The 22155-nt window shown below is 38.4% G+C and overlaps 1 protein-coding gene across 1 annotated transcript in view; it reads left to right on the top strand.

The window, feature by feature from the left end:
• Positions 1–22155, top strand: part of LOC138201961 (protocadherin-15-like) — a 169400-nt gene that overhangs the window by 40797 nt on the left and 106448 nt on the right. Inside the window, exons 5-9 of the mRNA XM_069155579.1 lie at positions 6508–6668; positions 7217–7372; positions 10444–10563; positions 10946–11056; positions 14833–15003. Coding sequence (XP_069011680.1) covers positions 6508–6668; positions 7217–7372; positions 10444–10563; positions 10946–11056; positions 14833–15003 — 719 coding nt within the window. The remainder of the gene's footprint in view (positions 1–6507; positions 6669–7216; positions 7373–10443; positions 10564–10945; positions 11057–14832; positions 15004–22155) is intronic.

Raw genomic sequence — 22155 nt, 5'->3', positions numbered from 1 at the left:
TGATTGGCAGGAAATAAAAAAATTGTGCAGAGATACAGGTGTGTAATGGTGGTGTCCGGATATATGAGGATAGGGGTGAGTGCTGTGTTGAGTGTGCTAGCTGTAGGATGACTCAGTTAGGCAATGACTGTGCTCATCTGACTGCATGGCAGCAGTAATGGGGAGGTTTTAGCCCTCCCGTATATAATCAACAGGAGCCATGTTTCACAGTATTACTCAGTCCTGTCTGTCCTCGGAGCTCTCAGCGTTTCCATATTTGCATGGTCTGTTAACAGGTGTGGGACATTGGTCTAGTGAAATTTAACTTGTCTCTTTCAAATTTAATGTGCCCACTTTTTTTGTGAATGTTAAAGAGATTAAACATTTAATGGGATGGCTGATAGGTCCCCAAGCAGACATAAGGAAGATGCCTTTGAAACGCTGAGGTCATAAACCAGTGAGAGCCTCTTGATGTCCTCTGACCAGAAAGGTCTTCTACCATGCTGGGAGGATCGTTCTGACAGTTTGGCTTTTGAAGCACTGATGTTTTTTTTTGTATAGTTTAGTTAATAAACAGTAAGTCTTTAGGTTTAAGAGTTGGGGGACTGGGGAGTTTAGAGCCATGTTTCCAACAGAATGCTGTGATGAACATGTGAACCTTGTTTTTCAACAGAATTGGGATGATTACAAAAAGATAAGAGAGTCATGCCCTTTTTTATTATAGCAATACAGACTAAAAGTCAAAGAAGTGGCTCGTGTCATCTAGGTCGAACATCTTTTTTGTTCAGAACATTGGCAAAGGTGTTAAATTCAGAGAAGCTTTTTGGGATTTGTTGAGACATCAATATCTACTGTAAATATTCAATTCGAGTGCTGAGTTTAAAGCACTGAGTGCTGAGTGCTGAGTTTAGTTCCTTCCCCAACATGTGCCTCATGACTTGTGAAGTACAGCAAGATATCGGCCACATACAAACCAATTTTGTCTTCGAATGTATTTTGAAACCAAGCATGCTGCTGGCAGGTGGTTCTATAAATTATGCTGGAGTGGAAGATTGTGTGTGTTAGTTCCTTTCAAATTGAAAGGGATGAGACACAAAGCCATTAGTTATTGTTTAGTTACTGAAACTGTTAAAGTGAGGACAAAAATGGGATTTTGAAAATTGAGAGATAAATATCTCCGTCATCTTCAGTGGAAATTAAACCTTTGTAAATGTTGTGTTAGTTAAATATATAAAAGGAGTTTGTTTCAATAAGACAATTCTCAGAAGAGAAATACTTCTGCATTTTGGGTATTACAGATATAGATTTAGTTGTATTATCTGTTTAATATTGTTGTGCAGCTGAAAGATAAAGCAGTAACAGCTAGGGCAGCTACAACGTGAACACCATGGCCATATCTGCATATATACAAGTGTCTGTATGTCACCATTATTGTTTAACAACAATGTGTGTGAGTCATGATTCATCCATCTGTGTGTTAATTCTGTGCATAATATATACAAGTGTGTGTTTGTGCCTGTTTATGCTCTAATCTTACCAACAGGGCTTTTGTAGAATAATTCAGTATTGGAATCGTTTGTATGCATAATGCCGTATGTTACTTTATGGCTGTGAAATAGTGTTATGGATTTAATAGGTATACTAGCTTTAGGGTGATTATCTTGGGTTAGTATTAGCAAAAGGGAGAGACTCGAGGAAAGACAAGAGGGTGACGGGGAGGGGGGGTGGAGTAACAAGATAGGAGCTAAAGGATATTTTCTCAGTGAAATGTAATCAAATACGGTAATATTGAAATTAGTAGGGCTATTTTATTAATATCAAGTAAAAGGGTTATTAGAATAGGTAACGATATGAGGGTGGGACAGACATACACATTTACATGTTTACTGCATGTACATGAACATAGGGTTATACTCATTTAGCATAGAGACACTGGTAACCACAGTTTAGCAGGGGCTCTCGCAATAACATATATACAGAATGAATGAAATTACCGTGATGCATTAAATGTATAATTTAGCGGATAATACAAGCTACAGAACAGTTGCATCCAAATTTGCACGTAATAGTATATCATCATCTTTGCTTACTGCTCTAATATTATTAGTGTGCTGTGGAAATATACTCGGCTTTCTTAATCTAGCTTGACCACTGATTATGCTGTGGCTGTAAAATAAATAAAATGCATGACGAGTAGCAGAAAAATATAACAGTACAGTGGTTAACTACAGCTCCACTATATAGTTTCTGTACTAAAAACTAAAGTGGGGTTAAGGTTTTAAAATGCATCAGAGTAATTATTATTGTGATGACACGTGCATGATCCAACTAAGGATGGATATTTCTAGCAAAATTCATATTCCATATTTGCTGGGAACTATTTGACTGCTAGTTGAGAACTCCTCCTCCCCCACTGCCACCACACGTATACACACACATATGCACACACATAAAGAGAAAGTAAGACTTACTTATGCAATAAACTCAGGCTTACCACCCTCACCCTTAAACAAAGCTTATGGGAAGTCTTTAGCTTCATCTTTGAGATGAGTGCGATTGTTTTCTCTGCACGTCTGACATCAAGATTACTTCTTCTAGTTGCAAAGCTAGCTGTTGATTGTTGATTTGAGGATTGATCGCCTTCTCTGTGCTTCGCTCTCAAATGCTAGCTTTACCTGGCAGAGTTTGCATTTCTCTTCCTTTTCGTTAATTTTCCGAGGAGTTCCTCACAGAACGTTTTGACAGCTGCAGTCATACTTGTTTCTGCTGTGTGTACTGTGGCATCTAATCTCCAAAAGCCACAAACATTTTACCCATTGAAGCTGCGGAGCCTGTAACCACTTGTTTTGTTGTTTAATGGCGGTTGTCAAACAGCTTTTAGGTGAATTACCGCCACCTTCTGGTGGTAGCAAAGCATTCCTACCAATTGCCGGTTAGGTTAGGTTAGGTTTGGTTAGGTAGTTACTTTATTAATCCCCGAGGGGAAATTTTTTCGCTACAGCAGCATACAGGAAGCAATAGATAATAATAGAATAATAGAAAGCAATAAAATAGCAATAAAAATATAAAATATAAAAATGCACAGTATATACAGTACAGTATATATCTGTATATATTATATACAAACAACCAAGAACACAGACAACAGACAACTTAACATAACATAACGGTTAAAACAAGATAAATAAAAAAAGACAATAGTTGCATCCATTTTTGGACGATTATTCGGAAATCATGGCCTATAGCTAAAATAGAACAGGAAAGCCTGTATCTGGCCATTAAGACTAAATTACACATACCATCAAAAGCAACAATAAAGAGATAAAGTACAAATGTCAACACGTTCATTGTTTTTATTTCCATTTTTTTTAACCTCTGCTACGCTTTTCAGATAATGTGAAAAACCCTTGACCCACAAACCCACAATGTGTCATTACTACTGCTTGTTGTGTGAACAGAAAACATTAACTTGCTCTCTCCCACGCCAAATAAAACGGTCTGACTGAATTCATAATGCTTTTGTCTTGTAAGAGGACTATTGCCTCCAATATGGGTTATCAGTGAATACTTCTTCATCTTGATTCCCTCTTTCCTCCCCCTCCAAGAGCTGAAGGCAGATGTAGATGTGATGATTACTTTTCAGTCCATTGCTCATACCTGGATGACACAGCAGCACCGTCGCCACATTCAGTTAAGCTAATGTCCTGTAAAAGTTCTATTAATGCACCACCACAATGCTCACTGTCTCTCCATTTACTTCCAATATTCTCTTTATATTTTTTATTTCTATCACCCTCTCATTCAACCCAATCTTTTTTCACCTATCCATAGTTCTCATTTCTCTTGCGCTCTAATTGTTTTTGTGCTTCTTTTTCTTGGATAGTTCCCTCTTCTGCTCTCTGTGTTGCGACACACACACACACACACACACACACACACACACACACACACACACACACACACACACACACACACACACACACACACACACACACACACACACTCACAGCTTCATGTGGTTCTGCCTGTATGCTTTAACAAATGGGTCAATTTAATCAGGTGCTGCCAAGTGCAGTATTCAGTCACACATCCTATAAAGTGAGGTCACTGTGAAAAGAGCCTTTTTTTATATGAGACGGTGTGTGGTATTAAATTAGATACAGTTACACAAGGTGTAGGCGCTACCTGACTCTTTCTTCTTATCCTGTACTTGAGTTTTGGGGGTTTTATTCATTAATTTTAAGAGACAGAGTCAGAAAAAAACAGAAGAGAGATAGCCAAAAAACAATAAGGACTGAAACTCTCCAAATAAATTCCATTTTCCATCCCATTTCTCATATACAGAAACCAATTTTATTAGATTTCCTCGTTTATTTGAAATCAGCAAATCACAGCAAAGCATTTGACATGGTTTCCATGGTAGCACAGAGGGCCATGACCCAATTTTATGTCTAGCAGATCAGTTATGAGATTGTTCTGAGTGTGTGTTTATGTTGTTGTGTGTGCGTAGATTGGTGTGTGCACATGGATGGTAAATATGAGGTTTTCAAGTACACACACACACACACACACACACACACACGCGCGCGCGCGCAAACAAACAAACACAATTCTGCTTGCCTCTCAACTTTCCTGCCTTTCTTCCCATCTACATCTCTGCCTTTATCTCTCATTTCTAATTTTCAAACTTCCTGTCTATCACTCCCTCACACACATACTCACACTGGTTTGTCAGTTAATTGGTGACAGTCCAGGCCATGCATTAAGCTGGTGTATTTTTGCAGTTTTTGACCACCTTTTTTGCGTCTGTGTGTATTCGTTTATAGGTGTTCGGTTCTTCGTGTGCTAACATCTGTTTAAATGGCAGATGCCAAGGGGAATTTTTGATTAAGTTTTGCTCTTTATCCCCAAATCTATTTGCTGTACACACACATATGAACACGCAGAAAATTGTGTCTGCACACTAAGAGCCTACAATGTGTAATAATGTGCTGAAGGATGAGACACAATGGTGTTTGTGATTAATAATGCAGTATGTAGGGCCTGGTAATGGGTCTCTTGTGATCTGGAGATGTACAGAGTCAAGCAGTTAGATTTTTCAAAGTTTTTTTTATTCCTCACATATTCTATGCACCTCCCTGCTGTTATAATATTTCCCAGTAAACTTAAAAAAATGACCCTAAATGGATCATGTCTGTATATTTTCTCAAAATGAGTTTGATAACTTCACCAAGCATACATAAGACTTACCCTAGAGTTGCACTTGAAATACAGCAGTACATTTAATTGCCTGTGAGGGAGTTGTAATGATACAACGACTTATGCAAACGATGTGAAGTTTGAGTCTTGTTTTCACTGACAGTCTATCAGCAATAATGTCAGGCAATTTCAGTGACCATTTTCCTTGTGCCTTTTCTCTTTTATTATGAAACGTATACCTTCTCTGACCCTTGGCCTCCTCCTGTATAAATTTCACTGGATTTATGTTGGTTGAAAAATAATACGACATAATCTAAATCAAAACCTAGTATATGGCTAGCCTGGTGTTACCAGACATATCTGGCCACGCTTCATGGAGGACCATATTCAGACATTCTACTAGGCGTAGGCCTCAAGAGAATTTTGAAACTACTGGAGCAGTCTGTAACCTACAAGTTGCAGAAACTCTGCAACTACATTCAGAAAAAAAATACTTGTCTTCAACAAGTATGGGCTTTTAATTTTAAATGAGGGCTTTTAATTTGAAACAGCTATATGATGTCATTGTATTTGTGTAATGTTCCGGTGTAACTTTATCACTCAGTCAGTGACAAACATTTGCTTTAGCTGGTGTCGCTGTTGATATATAACTCACTGTTACCATCCATATTATGCCCTGTCTCACTGTTTGTATTTTTCTCAGTCTGTCTTTGATTACTATCTTTCAACATCCCTCATTCCCAAATTACTTCACCGCCCACAGTGGATTCTGTTAAATGAATCAAGTTTTATTCCATCTGCACCATCTGTCTTAATAAAATGTTTACTTTTTATTTATTCGGAGGGGTTTTTAATAAAGCCACGCAGATAAGAGCATTGGAGTCATTGGAACATTTGCTGTTTTCTGGCATGCCGTATCTCTTTGTTTGAAAAGTTTTATTTTGTGTTCCAGTTGGTCTCAAATATTCCAGGTGCTGGTATAAGGAGGGCAAAATTAGTTGCCCCAATATTTGGTCTGCCTCCCTTGGTTAAATTTGAGTTCCACATGATCATTACTGTTTGTCTTGCTTTCCGTCTGCTGTGTGCTTCTACATGTCATTGCCCTTGACCCTAGCTACAACCTACATATCATTTCCATGATTGAGATTACAAAGAAAAACAGAGGTTTCTTTTTAAAATGTCTGTTTCCTTTTTATCAGTACATTTAGTCCTAAGACTGAACCATTTCTCCGTCTGTTTCAATTTAACTGCTGAAATTAATTAATTTAGTCTTTGCTTCTCTGGACATTGTGTGCAGTTGGGTTCATACAGGTTTTGATTTCATTCCAGGAACATTGTTGGTGGAGAACATGCAGATAAATGGTGTAGCCGAGGGTCCAGATCGTACCATCTCTCTATCTCTAAGGGACAACCATAACTACTGGGTGATTCTCGACCCCTCAAAGCAAGCCCTTTACCTAAACAGCACCGGACGGGTTCTGGATAGAGATGTAAGGCTATTTAATGTTTGTCTTTTCTATGCTCATATATTGCTCATGTTTTTTAGTCATGTCCAGTTTTTATCTTAGTCTCTTTTTGATCATGATCTGGTGCCTTCTAATTTCACACTATATTGGCACAGGCAGGACAACTGCCTTTTAAATTGAAAGTGCATTTGATGTAAGATTATTGTTTCAGCAAATGTTGTTTTTGTTTCTGGGGTTGTTGTTTTTTCATGATGGAAATATATTTCCGTCATTTGCTGAAACAATAATCTTTCCATCATGAAAAAACAACAACCCTAGACATTGCTGACTCACTTTTACCAGCATTTGCTGTTGTGAGAAATTCAAAATTTTTTAGCTCGACTTCCTCTGAGAAACATCCAGTCTCCTGGTGTTTTGCTTTGTAAAGTGATCCGGCTGTTGTCTCTAAAAGTCGGATTTGGCACCAAAAGTAAATATAAGTCTTATGTGAAATATTTTTTTTCTGGTTAATTTTTTATTGCTGCTGTCCAATTGTAACAGTCTCTATTGAATCCTCTGTTTCTCTTTTCCAGCCTCCATCGTATATTCAGTCCATTGTGGTTCAGGTTCAGTGTACCAACGAGCTCATAGGCACCGTGATTTTACACGAGGTCCGCATTGTTGTTCGAGACCGCAACGACAACGCACCGCATTTCCAGCAGCCTAGATACTACGTCGCCATCAGTGAGGTAAAAACACTCACACACGAAGTGTTACACACAGAAACATACACAACCCTTGTCTCTCACAGAGGTAAAGTTAAGAATTTAATACTCAGGGGAGTGGAAATACTTAACTGTCTTTCACCAAAATCCAAAGCCATTTATTGCACTTATCCTGCAGTGTTGCTGTCTATCATGATGGAAGGTAGTGGGCTCGTTGGTGTCAAACTGGAGGCAACGGGGGAGATAAAGCTACAGCTCAGTCCAGCATGAAGATCAAGCATACTGTACCAAGCAGTTCTGTGGGTCATGTGACAGCATTAGAGAAAACGTAGCCTGGCATAGGTGCATACTGTTTTAGATGAAAACCTCTTTTTGTGTGTCTCTTTGCTGTCAGAATAAAGTTGAAGGGCAATACAGTCAGCAGGATGTGGGGAAAAAAAAGCAGAGTTCCTGGGCAGCCAAGTAAAGGATCTAAATCTGTCTTTCTGAGGCTTCCAGAATAATCTTTAATATGCCAATCCCACTGTTAGTTTGTCCTCCGGAGTATGGGGGAGCAGAATTTAACTAGAGGAGGTTCAAACTTAAGCTGGCCAAGGATGCATGTAGCTTTCTGCCAGCACAGACCTAGGCAGACCCAGAAGAATATCTCATTACACAAACTTCCACAGCCTGTCCAACTCAATCTGTCTTCTCAACCTCTCTCTGTCTCTCTCTTGGCCTCCCTTCTGTATTTGCAGAACCCCATCCCCCACTCACCAGTCCCAGCTCTTCATTATGTCACCCTTTTCTCAACCTCTCCACCTTTCCTCTGCCACACTATATATTTCTGGTTGTCTTTCCTTCTCTTCCACCCCTTCCACCCCTCCAGCTGCTCGTTTCTCCCACTAAAATGTTTCCTTCCATTCACTAACAGCAGCCACTGTATAATTTAGAGATGCATTGCAAAAAATATGTTTCCTTTGCCAGGCCAAGGTAAATTCAAGCATTTTGGTGGTAACAATTTTTAAAAGGTGAATACATTTATTCAGATGTGGGCAATAATTTAAAAGCTTTAGTAGATTTATTCAGACTTGAGTGCAGGTCTGCTCATTAGGCAGACAACTGTTGTCTAATACACTTCTTTTACCCCTAGAACTCTAGCCACCTAATGCAATAAATTAAATATCAAGAGCTAATCCAGCTTTATCTGCACTATCTACATTAAACCTGCTTGTACTTGTCCATTATTCACAAAACATTAAGTGACAAACACACACAGAGGCAATATGGTTATTAATAAGAATGTCTAGGACACAATTTATGGGTTCACTGTCAACGTTTTTGAGTACAAGGTGATCCCTGTGGCTGATTTCATGAGTTGGCAGTGGTGCGTGAGTCTGGAGTTGTTTCATTAGAGCTGTATCCAAAAGTGGCAAAGTGACAGTATGAGACGTTGTGAAGACCATTGTTAGATTAGTGGGAGGTAGAGATAACTCTGTTGAGAGGAATGATTGGTGCAGCAGCTAAATTAAACTTAATCTGAAATGTTTCTCGTGCTCTCTGGAGGTTAGATCTCTGTTTGACACCTAGAATCACAGATCCTGAGGCACATGGCTGAAAAAATATATCACGGCAATTTAATGTTGGCAAAGTTCTTGTCTTTCTTGTGCTGTGGCAAATGTTCAACTCTCATGCTAAGAATTTCTTTCAGGAAATTTAAAATGAATAACTTTCTGAATATCTAGATTTTCTTTTCTCTACAAGGAAGTGAGTAATTGTGTTTCACATGTGCAGTGAAAGTAAAGCAAAAATGGTTTTAAAAATACTTGCCTTTGCTCACAAATGAGTTATTGTAAATAAACAGTAATGTGGTGATAATTTACGTTTGTATGTACATTTTAGGCCACTGATTACATGTCATGTCGTGGAAATCCCACACTATACAATTATCAATTAATCTGTCAATTATTTTCACGATAAATCAATTAGCTGTTTGGTATCAACAATAGATTTAAGGAAAAACTGTTTTTTGTCTTTTGACAAGAAACCTTTAACAGAACCAGGCTCAGAGGTGAATGACCATCTGAGGTGAGAGTGGAGAGAAACAAGAACAGAATAGATTGTACAACAAACAAAACTACAAGTATATATGCGTACACCAATCAGCCTTAACGCACACATAACAATGGTTAGTAACAAACACAATGCATGAATACTATGAAAAGAATGATGCGAGTTTGATAGATACTTTAATTCTCCGAGACTCTCCATCCTTTGGCAACATAAATTGGCTGAAAAGCATGCTGTTGGTGCGGTGCCTTTATTTTGGTGAAGAATGTTTTTGGACTGCATTAGCTCAAATTTCTGGGGCCTGATTCAAACCACAATACTGACTGACAGTTGCAAAGCCAATTCTTACTTTGTATTTATGTTTTTCAAACAGAATGAGGTTAATTGAACTCAGATTGACAATAAATCCCAAAGTTCACCAACACATTGCAGCATATTTGACTGAATTGTTTGTACTTTGTTCATTCATTTTATTAATTTTGTATCATGAAAAGTGTAGGAGTAATAAGCTTTGGCTTCTGCCTACACCTTTTTGGTCATTGCGGTAATCTGTTATGACATTGATTCATTATTTTATAGCTGTGAGCATTTGGGTCACCCAGTTTTCAACTTTAATCAAATGGGGTGATGAGTTGTAGCAAATATTCACACAACTGAGAAGGAGAAAGAGACAGGAAGTTTATTAAATCGCGCTGCCCGTGATTCATTTATTTCCAGCATAAGTCAAAGCACACAAACAGCTCCTAGCTGATCTTCTTTCTCAACCCCCATTTGAGCACAGTAAATATAAAACTGCAAGTCATTTTTTGTTTGTTTTGTAGAGACAGTAGGATATCAAGATCCCTAAAAGATCCATGTGGATTTTTGTTGTGTCTTTCCTTCATCTCTCACATAAAGACAGTAGATGTTTGCATCATACTGTCAGGAAGACAAGACTCTCTGTACAGGATGGAAGCTGTCAGTGATAGTTTGAAAGTGTTTGACATCATGTGCTGAGAGTTTGTAGACAAAGATACTGAAATTCTTTGTGTCTGTTGTGTTCTCAGCTGACTCCAGTAGGGACTACCATCTTCTCTGGTTTCTTGGGGAACAACGGGGCAGCAGACATTGATGACGGTCCCAACGGACAGATAGAGTACACCATCCAGTACAACTACAAAGACCCGGTAGGTTATCCATCTGCCTAATGAGCTCTATCAAACGAGATGTAGCTATGTTATAAACTCATTATGTAGACTAATGGTTTAACACCAAAGATAGGGAAAAAAATGGCCAGAAATTGGATGTCTTCTCATCAAAAATACTGACCACATTCCTCTAGATTTCTACTCTTTTTTTTTCTTCTATTATTACCTAGCTCATAAAACTTTATCAGTCTTAAGTTGTGAAACTTTTGAATTCATTGTAATTCAGTGCAGTATTGAGATGATACTACACTTTTACTGCTGTAAATTCTTTGTTTAAACTCTAAAAAAATGAAAACAATATTATTAACCCTGGATGTGACTCACTGTGTTTACCTTCGCAATGGATCTGTATGTATTTCAGACGGCCAACAGAACCTTTGACATCCCCCTGACACTGTTTGGCTCCGTAGTTCTCAGAGAAAGACTCAACTATGAGGAGATAACACGATACCTTGTCATCATACAGGCAAATGTAAGTGGGTTTTTTTTTTTGGGGGGGGGGGTGCACATGTTATATTACTGTTTTTGTATCCTTGCACTTACAGCGATCAAGGACCATTTCTTACTTTAATATAGTATTTTTGTTATACAATATAAAAAGAAGGAACTTTTCGAAAAGGACGATTTTCCTCTCAAACCTCTTATAAAGGATGGCTGAAGAAAAGAAAATAAACCCTCTCCTGACTAAGTGGGAGTATAGTCTGAAGCCTAGAGTGTTGTTATTTTTATGTACATTTTTATTATCATGGTAACATTAGTGTTTCACAGCCTTTCTGGCTATTGGGCTTTGTTGGGTCAGCCTTAAGGGATCTGTAAGAGCATCTTTAATTACCACAAATGTTTTTTTTTTTTTTTTTTTTTTTTTAATGTAATTGTTTCCCTTTAATTTCCCTGCACTCTGCATGTTTTATTTATGAAAGTGATTTACACTATAGTTAATTTCAGTCAACAAGCAAAGCACTCTCATGGGGAGCAGTGGCAAAAGTTTAAAGGATCTAAATGGAGGCATGACAGGAAATTGTTTAAGTTGCTGATTGCGCCATTAAGGTGTTTGTTGTGACGGGAAACCTTGCTTACAGAGGCTTTAGTTCTGACAAATATTCATATGTCAAGGCCCATTTACCCTGAAAGCATTATTAAAAGTCAACAGTACACTGAAAGATTAATGAGTTTCTGGCAGCTGGAAAAGCCGACATATTCACTGTTCATCCAAATTCAATATTAAGAGTGTTTTGAGTGGCTATGAATTTGCTGAATACAAATTCTTAGAAACAGACTATGTGCAACCATTGGAAGAAACTCTGGAATGAAGCTGACTTTGCCCTCATCTAAATAATGTGTCTAAATTAAAGAATTAGTATAACTTTTTGTTTTGTTTGTATTCTATCATAGCACTTTCACTTCACTGCTATAAATACAAATTATGTTGATTAGAAGTGAAAATAATATTTCAACTTTTTTTTGTTGTTGCTTTCTTTCTGAGAATTGGATAAGAGGCTTTAAACAGGGCCCGTCTGATCGGCTGATATTAAACTATCACAGATATATGAGTTTGGGCATATATGATGTCTGATATGAAAACCTTTTTTTAGAGAACATAATACCAAAAAAACATAATGAGGCTAATTCAATTTTTTTTTCTTTTTTTTGTTTGTTTTATATGCAAATTGTTAAAATTATTTGTTTTGGTTTCTAATATCAGTATTGGCGTCGGCCCCCCCCCCCCAAATAAATCTAGTATCAGTCAGGCTGTTCTCGATACTACTGTTATGTGTGTAACTACGATACAAAGCTACAACTATGAGATATATAGCTTGCTTTCACTTTCTAATTTGTCCGGTATCAACCATTGCCTGATGTCCTTGTTATGAAACATGCCTCACAAAAGTATGTCAAAATTACGTGTGTAAGGTATTGTGTTTTGAACAGATTGTTTCCCGGCATAGACCATTTCTTTCTTTTAATTGTCAGGTGATTGAGAGCAAGATGTAAGTAGATGATGTATATCTCACGTGTAATTCAATAATGACAACACAAAACTTAATTAACAAATCCTAAATAAGGTTGTATTCTTCTTATCATTTTGGCAAATATTTAGGTTCTTTGAACCCAAGAAAGGTTTCATATCAGAAAATAGTTTTATTTGAAGGAAGGGAGACAAGTACTACCTGAAATGCAGACACCACCACATACTCTATCATGGGAAGTAAATATAATCTAGATGACTTGCACAAACTTGAAATAGCAGATATTATCTTTAGAGGTTTTTACTAAGTAAGGGGTGGGTATGCGATGGTTGCATTGATTATTCAGTAGAGTTACAGTTCCCTGTAGATTATGTTCTGAGAACTGTACAATACAAATAAATATTGTTTGTGTATGGTTCAATTATCTTTAAATAAAAACTGGAAACTCAGCAGTTATATTTACCTTTCAGATAAATAGGCCTGTTAAGTGTTTCCTTTGAATTTGTTGCACAGCTCACTTTGTAATTGGATGGCGAATACTTCTCTGAAAAGAGATCAACAAGTTGACACTAGCACTGGATTTAAAGATTTTCACACAAAACAATGACATAGAAGACACAAGAGTTTGTAGCTTTACTTTCAGTGCCTAACTCGAACCCTGTGTTCCTTGTCAAGTTGTATTGAGCCAGCTATTTCAGCTTAAGGTCTTCTGAATGTCTTTTTTGTGTGTGAGCACATCTATTTTTAATTTTGTGTCGATCAAGGTCATACATTTTGGTGCTGGGTTTTTTGAAAAGCTAGACCTTTACACAATGCTGTTTGAACTATTATTTTTTTCTGAATAAAATGTGATAGACCACCAGGTGTACTACTCATTCAGATACAATTACCATAGCTGCCTGTTTATTCATGTATAATGTATTTGTGTATCGTTTACATGGTAGACACATTTGGATTGCTGTGTGTTACTGGGATCAAGCCTTTTGCTGACGATACAAATGAGTGTGCTGCAAATGTAATTAGTTAAGTAATATTCAATTAAACACCATTTACAGTTTGAGCTGTCATTTAAAACTGACAATGTGGGAAATGAGGGCAAAGCGGTATGAAGAAGTAGTCAACCATTTCGCACCTCTGCGGTTTGGGGTCATAGAGGTATCTGGTTTCAGTTTCAAGATAATTAACTGGCAATGTCTGAAGGTCATTGAAATATACAACTGTTTTGATGTTATGTTCAGAATCCTCAAAGACTCTCATTACCGTCTGCATGAAAAAGTATCCTCAAACATTGTGGGTTAAAACAATGTTTACCCTGTGACTCCAGTGTTTGCTAATACATAAGGGACTATGGTATTCCACATAGGCACACCAAAAAAACCAAAAGCAAGTCATCATTTTACTTGTGTCCAAGTTTCTTGTTTAAACAACATACCAACATATCATGTTACAACAATAAAGTTAAATACAGAAAAATGTAAAAGAAAAACATCTTGTGGTATCTTATGATGATTACAAAAATTTGTTGTAATGTTATGTTGTAAAATATTTATTGTTATAGCATGAAAAGGATCCTGTAAAAACAACAAACATCACATCAAGGTCAAAGGTCAATTTCACTGTGGCATCAAACATTTCTGCAAAAACCTTTTTCTGGTCATTATTCAGCGCCATCACTCAGGACAAGAAACATTTGCTTGGATACTGAATTGATGATACTAATCTTTGTTGTACACCTTGAAACTATTGTCATTGTATAAATTAGTATCCGCTGTCAGGCTGAACATGTGTGAAGCATCAATATTTTAGAATTTGTATCTTCTGCAATGTTGTGCTTTTTAATTTGTAATCCTTTTGGTATAACTTAATACTTTATTTGAATTAATTTAGAATGCTGTTTGAATGTGTATTTTTTTGCTTGAATTTGGCTCATACTAATTAAAAAAAAAAATCCTGAAATACATTACTGTGATTTCTCATCATCATTCCTGTGCAGTCTGTGAGAGGTTGTGGTGAACCACCTGCAATATACTGCAACTGCAGTCAAAGATTGTTTGGTTGCTCTTGATGAGGTATAAATGGAACATGTACATGGTACATATGTCAAGTAGACACCAGCCCTTTAATGCATTCAGAGTTCCCTCCCAGTTGTTGATTTCAGTTTCTGAACATATTACTAGGCTGCGGTCTTTTTCTGTTTAACGCACAAAAATAAACCTGTCCAAATAAGAGTGTAGAATATCATTGAAAAAAATAAATAAAACGCCCCTCTCTTTCTGTCTAGGATCGAGCCCCCTATCCGAGTGAACGTCGTACAGCCACCACCACGCTCACTGTGGATGTACTGGATGGTGATGACTTGGGTCCCATGTTTCTACCGTGTACGCTCGTGGGAAACACCCGTGACTGCAGTCCCATCACGTACACAGCTAGTGTGCTCGAGCTGACAGAACCAGTAAGTGTGTGCTTCTTATGTACACATATTATATACTGTACTCTATTTTTGTGGATGGTGCAGAAGGCATGTTTGTATTTCTATCTGTGGGATCATACAGCACTGCTGCATTACTTACTCCCTTCAGTAGACAATGTTAGTATATGTGTGTGTAGCATACATTCTATTTAGTAGTATTACACATAATTGTCTTCCCTTCAAAACCAATGAAATTGTATTCTCTTGGCAGGTTTGCAAACAGTTTAGAAAGGATCGGACTTTATTCTGGTAACTCTTTTGTTGATAAACAAAGTACTTACAAGGCAAACATTATCCATGTCTTCAAAAAAATAAGAAGCACTTTTGTTCTTGTTTTTGGAAGTAATTATTTTCCTTTCCATTTTATGTAAACAGTAAGAGGTCACAACATAAGTAATCTGAGGGCACTTTACATAACGTCAAGAGTCCACAACATAGAGAGAAACCCCAACAAGAACACAGGGTAATTCTAAGATGTTGTTGGTAGTAATGTGGGCTGTAGCGCTATAAACCTTATAAAATATAATTTTTTATTATTTTGTTATTGTGTCTCTATAAGTGAGGGATGAAAAAGTGCTACTTGTTGGGTTGTTTTTCTCTTTTAAGATTGCACAGGGTATTAATGTCCTCCTGGTAAAGTCCCATGGCGTATGAAACTGCTATCTTAAAAATGTGGCATTAAATTATTTTGGCGAGCTCTGGACTTGAGAGGAAAGCTCGTGCAATTAATGAGGCCAGGGAAAGTTTTGGACGACCACTCAAGGTTTATCTGTTATTTCTGACAGATCGCACGATAAATCTCTTGAGTACGAATAAGTGTTACGAGTTCGGGTCTGCAATGCTGTGGGATCTATTTATGCTTACACAGCTGTATGTAGTTTTTCATTTGTGTTGCTGGCATTTAGCTGATGCTGTTATCCCGAGCAACTTACACCACCACTTTGTAAAAGAGACAAAGTCGCTGCAGGGAAAATCCTCAACTCTGACAAGTCAGCAGAGCATTCATCCTTTACCACACACAGGCGCACGCGCACACACCCTGATGGTGACAAGCTAGCAGTGCGTTCATGCCTTTACCCCCCCCCCCCCCCCCCCCACACACACACACACGTAACAGTGTCAAATCAGTAGAGCAGTCATGCTTAACTGAGCATTGTCTACTTCATCTGTTTATTTATACTGAGATCTTTGTCACACGCACACATATGCCCACTGTACCCCAGACACACTGAGGGAACTACTTCTTTGTCTTCAGACATCTTTCTTTCTTTTTTTTCTTTTTTTATCTCTTCTCATCCTCACAAACACTCTTCAGAATCACAATCAGATTTATGGTGAAGTATGTTAACACACACAAGGAATTTGATTCTTGCAGTTCATAACTCTCAAGCAGTGCATATAATATATAGACAATGTATATATATTTTACAGACAATTGCCCATGTACACATTATCTGGAGTATAAAAAGCAATCATGAGACATAATGAGCAAGTCTGTGTGGTAATGCAAACAAGAGTAATGGGAATCACGTACAGGAATGAAATGTATCAGTATTGGACCAATACAGTGTTTTTGATGTGAAGCACAATGTAATAACTATTTGAAGAATCATAGCAGATGGTCAGCAATTATGAGGGTTATGGCATGAGGGAAGATGCTGCTGCAGTTTCGGGTCAGGGCGGTAGTCAGGGTTCTGTAGCGCCTGCCAGAGGGAAGGAGTTGAGAAAAGGTTGTGTCCAGAGTGTGAGGAATCTGTGACTAATTTCCCCTGCTCTCTTCTGGGTTTCTTAGAGAGAGAGTCCTGGAGGGTGAGCAGGAGTGCACTAATGTTGTTTTTCCCTGCTGCCTTCACTCTTCGCTGCAGTCTATAACTATTCTCTTTTGTGGCTGCTCCAAAACCAGACCGTGGTGGATGTGCACAGGTTAGATTCGATGATGATGGTGCAGAACTGTCTCAACAGCTCCTATGGCAGACCATATACTTCCTCATACTTCCTCAGCTGCTGCAGAAATCTGCTCTGGCTTTTTGTGAATGGAGTTGATCTTGGTCATCTTCAGAAAAGGTCGCTCTCAGAGCAGTCAGATTTTGTAAGGGGAGGCAGTGCCAAGGGGTGTCTCCCAAAGTCTCCCCTCTTCTCCAAAAGAGCAGTATGGAGAGGACATGTCCCTGAGGAGCAACAGTGGTGAGTGTGTGTGCACCAGAAGGGACTTACTCCAGCCTCCCCTGCTGTTCCTACTGGTGATCCACTGACAGAAGACAGGGGATACCATGAGGTGGGACAGTTTGTAGGAGAGGATTTCTGGAAAAATGATGTTGAACGCCAAGCTAAAGTCCACAAACAGGATCCTTGGGTCATAAGCACTGTGACAAATTCCACAACCCCTCATTTTCCCTGATTGCTGCGTTATGTGACCTGCCAGGTTTAGATGAAAACCCGACAGACTGATCCAGGTTGCATTGGAAAAAAAGAGCAGCAGAACAGGCAAAGTCCTTGTTCCCCCCCGTCCATTTCATCAGGGAAGATATGGAGATTCACTGAGTGAATCAGTTCAGAGGGTCACTAAGGTACCAGCACACTCCTCCTGTCTCAATGTCCTCTATGTCCCATAGAGAGCCACTGCTACTTAAACTAGGATCTCCAAAAAACGTTCCGGGTTTGTGAAAACAGCGAACTTAATTTGGTTTGATTACCAAAGACACAGAAAAAACTAAAACAAAGAAAGTAGTAGAGACCTTATGTACCAAGGCTGCAATCCATGAGGCCATCAGCAACCTGGTCTTGCATAAAAATGGGTAATCTCTTCGACACACACACACACACACACACACACACACACACACACACACACACACACACACACACTTTTTCTTCCCAACCAAGAGAGACATGCTGAGGGGCAACAGTAAATCATCTTGACATCTTGTGGTTTTGAGAAGAAACTGGCAGACAAGGACGTGGTTCAAGAAGGAGAGGTTGTTGGGGATGATATGGAGAGGGGAGTCAAACAGGGAGAGATGGTGGGGAGGCAGGCACACAGAAAAGTTATGGTGGGAAAATTCTTGAGATGTTTAAAAATCCAAAGTGATGTAGAAAACACGTAGCATCAAACTCAAAGATTGTTTCTCACTTGTCAATTTTCTGCAATACAGAAATGCGGCCAACTCCAGATGCTTCACTGATTTCAGTTTTTATGATCTTACACCATCACAGCAATGAAAAACGGAGTCATACAAACAAACTGCTGTTGCTTGGCCTCTCTTTACTGTGAGCTGTTTTCGTCGGCTATTGATGAATTTTAGACTGGGTTTTCTGTTCTCTGCAGGAGTTTGGTATGTGCAGATGTCAAATTAAGGCTCATATTTGACCTTTTTTACAGAAGACATTTTGACATAACAGAAAAAATACAAGTGTGTTTAATAAAGGGAATGATTACGACATCCCATGCAGTTTTGCTAGTTCCACAGCACATGGAGACTCAGTGTTGGGCTCCTAAATTGTTAAATCCTAAACAGTGACTTTGGGATGTAGGAAAAGCACAAGTATAATTGATAACAATATTGACTGAGCCACAGTTAATACAATTTCTTACACCTCTCTCTGCTTCTCCTGCTTTGAGAAGTCAATACGTTTTCTGTGATAAAGGTCAAAATGAGTCTACAGTGAATCAGAACTATTTTATGTTCTAATGAACTATTTAACAGTTTTCTAATTTTGAATTTTAGGACATATTTGTAAAAAGGCTGTCCTTCAAATTTATACATGAAATTCAGCTTTGCAACCACGAATATCTGTCTGTGAAAGAGGAGTTATATAGGAAGTTAACTATTACAGAAGGCAGGGCAACATGGACTTTGAGTCACTTTCAACCTTTTTGTGGTGCCTTTGTGAGGGATTTATTTATTTAATAATTGTTGAAATTTCAAAGCATGTGATTGTCTTTCCATACCATACAGTATATATTTTCAACTTCGTACAGCCAGTCACTCTGACCAGGTCCTCTTCACACCATTTTGTCATGATTTCCCTTTTGGTTTCCACTAAAAGGTGTTAGTCCTCATGTATATTTTCCTGTGTCACATTACCTCAACATAGTACCACACAGGTCTTGGGTAATACAACATCATTGTAAATTCTGCCCCTTACATCATCCCAGTAGTTTCCCATTTTCAATCATTTCCAGAATACATGAGTGTGATCTACACTTTTCTCACCACAAATCCTCCTGCATGACAGTTGTGCAGATGAATATCTACTTCTAGTCCTCAAGAGTAATGAAAACATTGACTATGTACCTTATGCATATATCTTAAGACGACTAGTACTATATATATATATGTTTTATATATATATATATATATATATATATATAGTACTAGTCGTCTTAAGATATATGCATAAGGTACATAGTCAATGTTTATATATATATATATATATACATATATATATATATATAGTACTAGTCGTCTTAAGATATATACATTTTGTGCTCTATTTCCCATTTATCTCTAATATACAGTGTAAAGGTTCTTCTACTCAACACTACACTTAAAAACTTAAAAACTGATATTCTTCTACCAACAATGTTCTTGTATGAGCTGCACAGTAGCACAATAACAAGCTTCAATTTAATCATTTCTTTTGAAAATTATCACCAGCGATACTTGTCTTCTCCAGCTCAGTGGTTGCCAGGTATCAGCTCAGTGCTACACAAACAAACAAAACCTTGCATTTTATCCCACAGCCCTGTGATACCTTCACTGCCAACATAGTGGTCAAATTAGAATGAATGACGGAGTAGTTTGTGGTAGTTGGTCTGAGCACACACACCTCCAGAGAATTTAGCAGCACTTTGAATGATATTAGAAGTCAAAAAACTAAAAAGCTTACGTAAGCAGCTCCATCAACGGTTACAGAACACCAAGTAACCCAAAGGAGACAATTGGTCATGCAAATCATGAAATGCACTGAAAAAACTAAAATGATTAGACTGTAAAAATACCAGATTTAAACAGACCTATTTAAGTCAGGTCATTCAAGTGAATGTACATTTATGCCAATAGCACAATCAGTCCTCACCACAAATCCTCCTGCAGTCAATCAGATGAGGTACATTCAGGTGAACCTAGTTCACCTGAATATACCTCATCTGTTCAAAGGAGATTCCTCTCAGGAGCCCTGTTTGAATAATTAGAGTAGACGAAAGAAAGAAAAAAGGAGGAGAGGAGAGGAGAGGAGAGGAGAGGAGAGGAGAGGAGAGGAGAGGAGAGGAGAGGAGAGGAGAGGAGAGCGGAAATATAGAACGAATGGAAAGGACAACAAAGAGCTGGTGTTCCTGTGGTACAGAAAGATGTGGAGGTGAAGTGAGGAGAGGAGTGAGTGAGGAGGAGAGTCAAGGCACTATAATAGTTTGAGTCCTAATCAGACTGATAAGATATGACAACCTCGGATCCTTAGAGCCAACATAATGGCAATATTCTCTCTCTATATCTCTCTCTTTCACACACACACACACACACACACACACACACACACACACACACACACACACACACACACACACGTAGATGCTGGTCGTTTATGCCGAGGAATCGGCTGTCAGGCCATGTTCACACATACACTTCAAAAACATTGCTGCCTCTGCAACTCCAAAATGTATGGGTATAATAGAAAAACTGATTATTGAACAGTACAGTAAACAACTCACCCAAGACCTGACCAATCATTTAGTTTGTATTTACATCATGCTGGCAATTGATTGGCTTCAAGCAGCATAAAGCTGGACAAAGCATCAAAGACTGTGCCATAACTTTATTTTGTCGATCTTTCCCACACCGACCAAAACTTTGCAGCACTGCGTTGCACTGTCTTGTGTGAACGTCCATCTGTTATTATTTGTATGTGATAGGAGGGGGGGGGGGGGGGGGGGGGGGGGGGGCTAGATCTACGTTGCACCACGAACGTCTTGCCATGCACTTTATTGTTGCTCAGTGCTTGACACAAAACCTCACCTGAGCACCAAATGCCAAGAGGGCTTTTTCTCCTCCTCTATTGATCTTCTCCCTCTTCTGGGGATCAGCCACCTGCCTGCACAGCTGCTGCTCATTTGCTCATTACTTATTTGGTATATAAAGGCAGTTTGCCAGGTGCTGTTGCTTGTTGTTGTGTCTGATTCAGTCATGTCTGCTTGATACCTGTTGCTGCCATTCTTCCTGCTGATGCTGCAGTATTTGCTTGCCCGAGCCTGCCTGCCTGCCTGCCTGCACGATGCTGACACTAAGCTTTGAAAGCCCAGCAAGTAATGACCTTCTCAATATTTCCATGCCTAGGTTTCTGTGTCGGCTTGTGGGTCTACATTTTTGGTTTGAATCATTTGATATATTCCAAATGACATACTTCGCTTAGTACACTTACAAATAGTACTCTTACATGTTTGGACTCTTACCGTTCTGCACTAACCATGTGAATGCATCCCCCACCAACATATCTGCAGCTTTAATTATTTTACCCAGATATGAACGTGTTTTTTCACCCTTTGTTTAACACACTCAATAAACACACTGATGGCTTCTGTCCAGCAGCAGTATGGTGCTACTTAGTGAAAAATAAACACTTTTGTGCTGCTTCTGTAACAGCTGCAGCTTCCACTGATGCCTTCATTTTTTAATTCTTTACATCGGTGGTCCTGCGTCTTCCTCTACGTAGCCAAGTTGGCGACCGTTTTGAGTGCATCATCTGGGTACTAGTAGCACACTGCATTGTTCTGTACTTGACAGCGTGAACGCACTCAAAATAGTGAGTATTAGTACACAAGTACACATTTTGGAACACAACAAGAATGTGTGTTTGGTTACATCAGGCTTTCCTAGAGTGATCTGGTTTTGATAAAATTGTTAATTGTGGATAACCGATCTCACATGGTTCAATTACATGCTATACTAACACCAGTTTTTTTCCCTGGCCAGTTAAACATAAAGGAGGCAGATAAACATCCATTTAATAAAATACAGTAATTTTAAGAACAATGCAGTGTTTAACCCCAGTTAGAACTGAAACAATTACTTTATAGAGATAATCATGTTAGAGCAGTTTAAATAATGGATAATTTAAGCTTAAACAATCCAACTGAATTTA

Source organism: Embiotoca jacksoni, unplaced genomic scaffold (genome assembly GCF_022577435.1).
Source record: "Embiotoca jacksoni isolate LCO1_2020_lvr unplaced genomic scaffold, fEmbJac1.0.p SCAF_20, whole genome shotgun sequence".
Classification (NCBI taxonomy): domain Eukaryota; kingdom Metazoa; phylum Chordata; class Actinopteri; family Embiotocidae; genus Embiotoca; species Embiotoca jacksoni.
The sequence above is the reverse complement of the archived record's forward strand: the minus strand, read 5'-3'. Positions and strand labels throughout refer to the sequence as shown.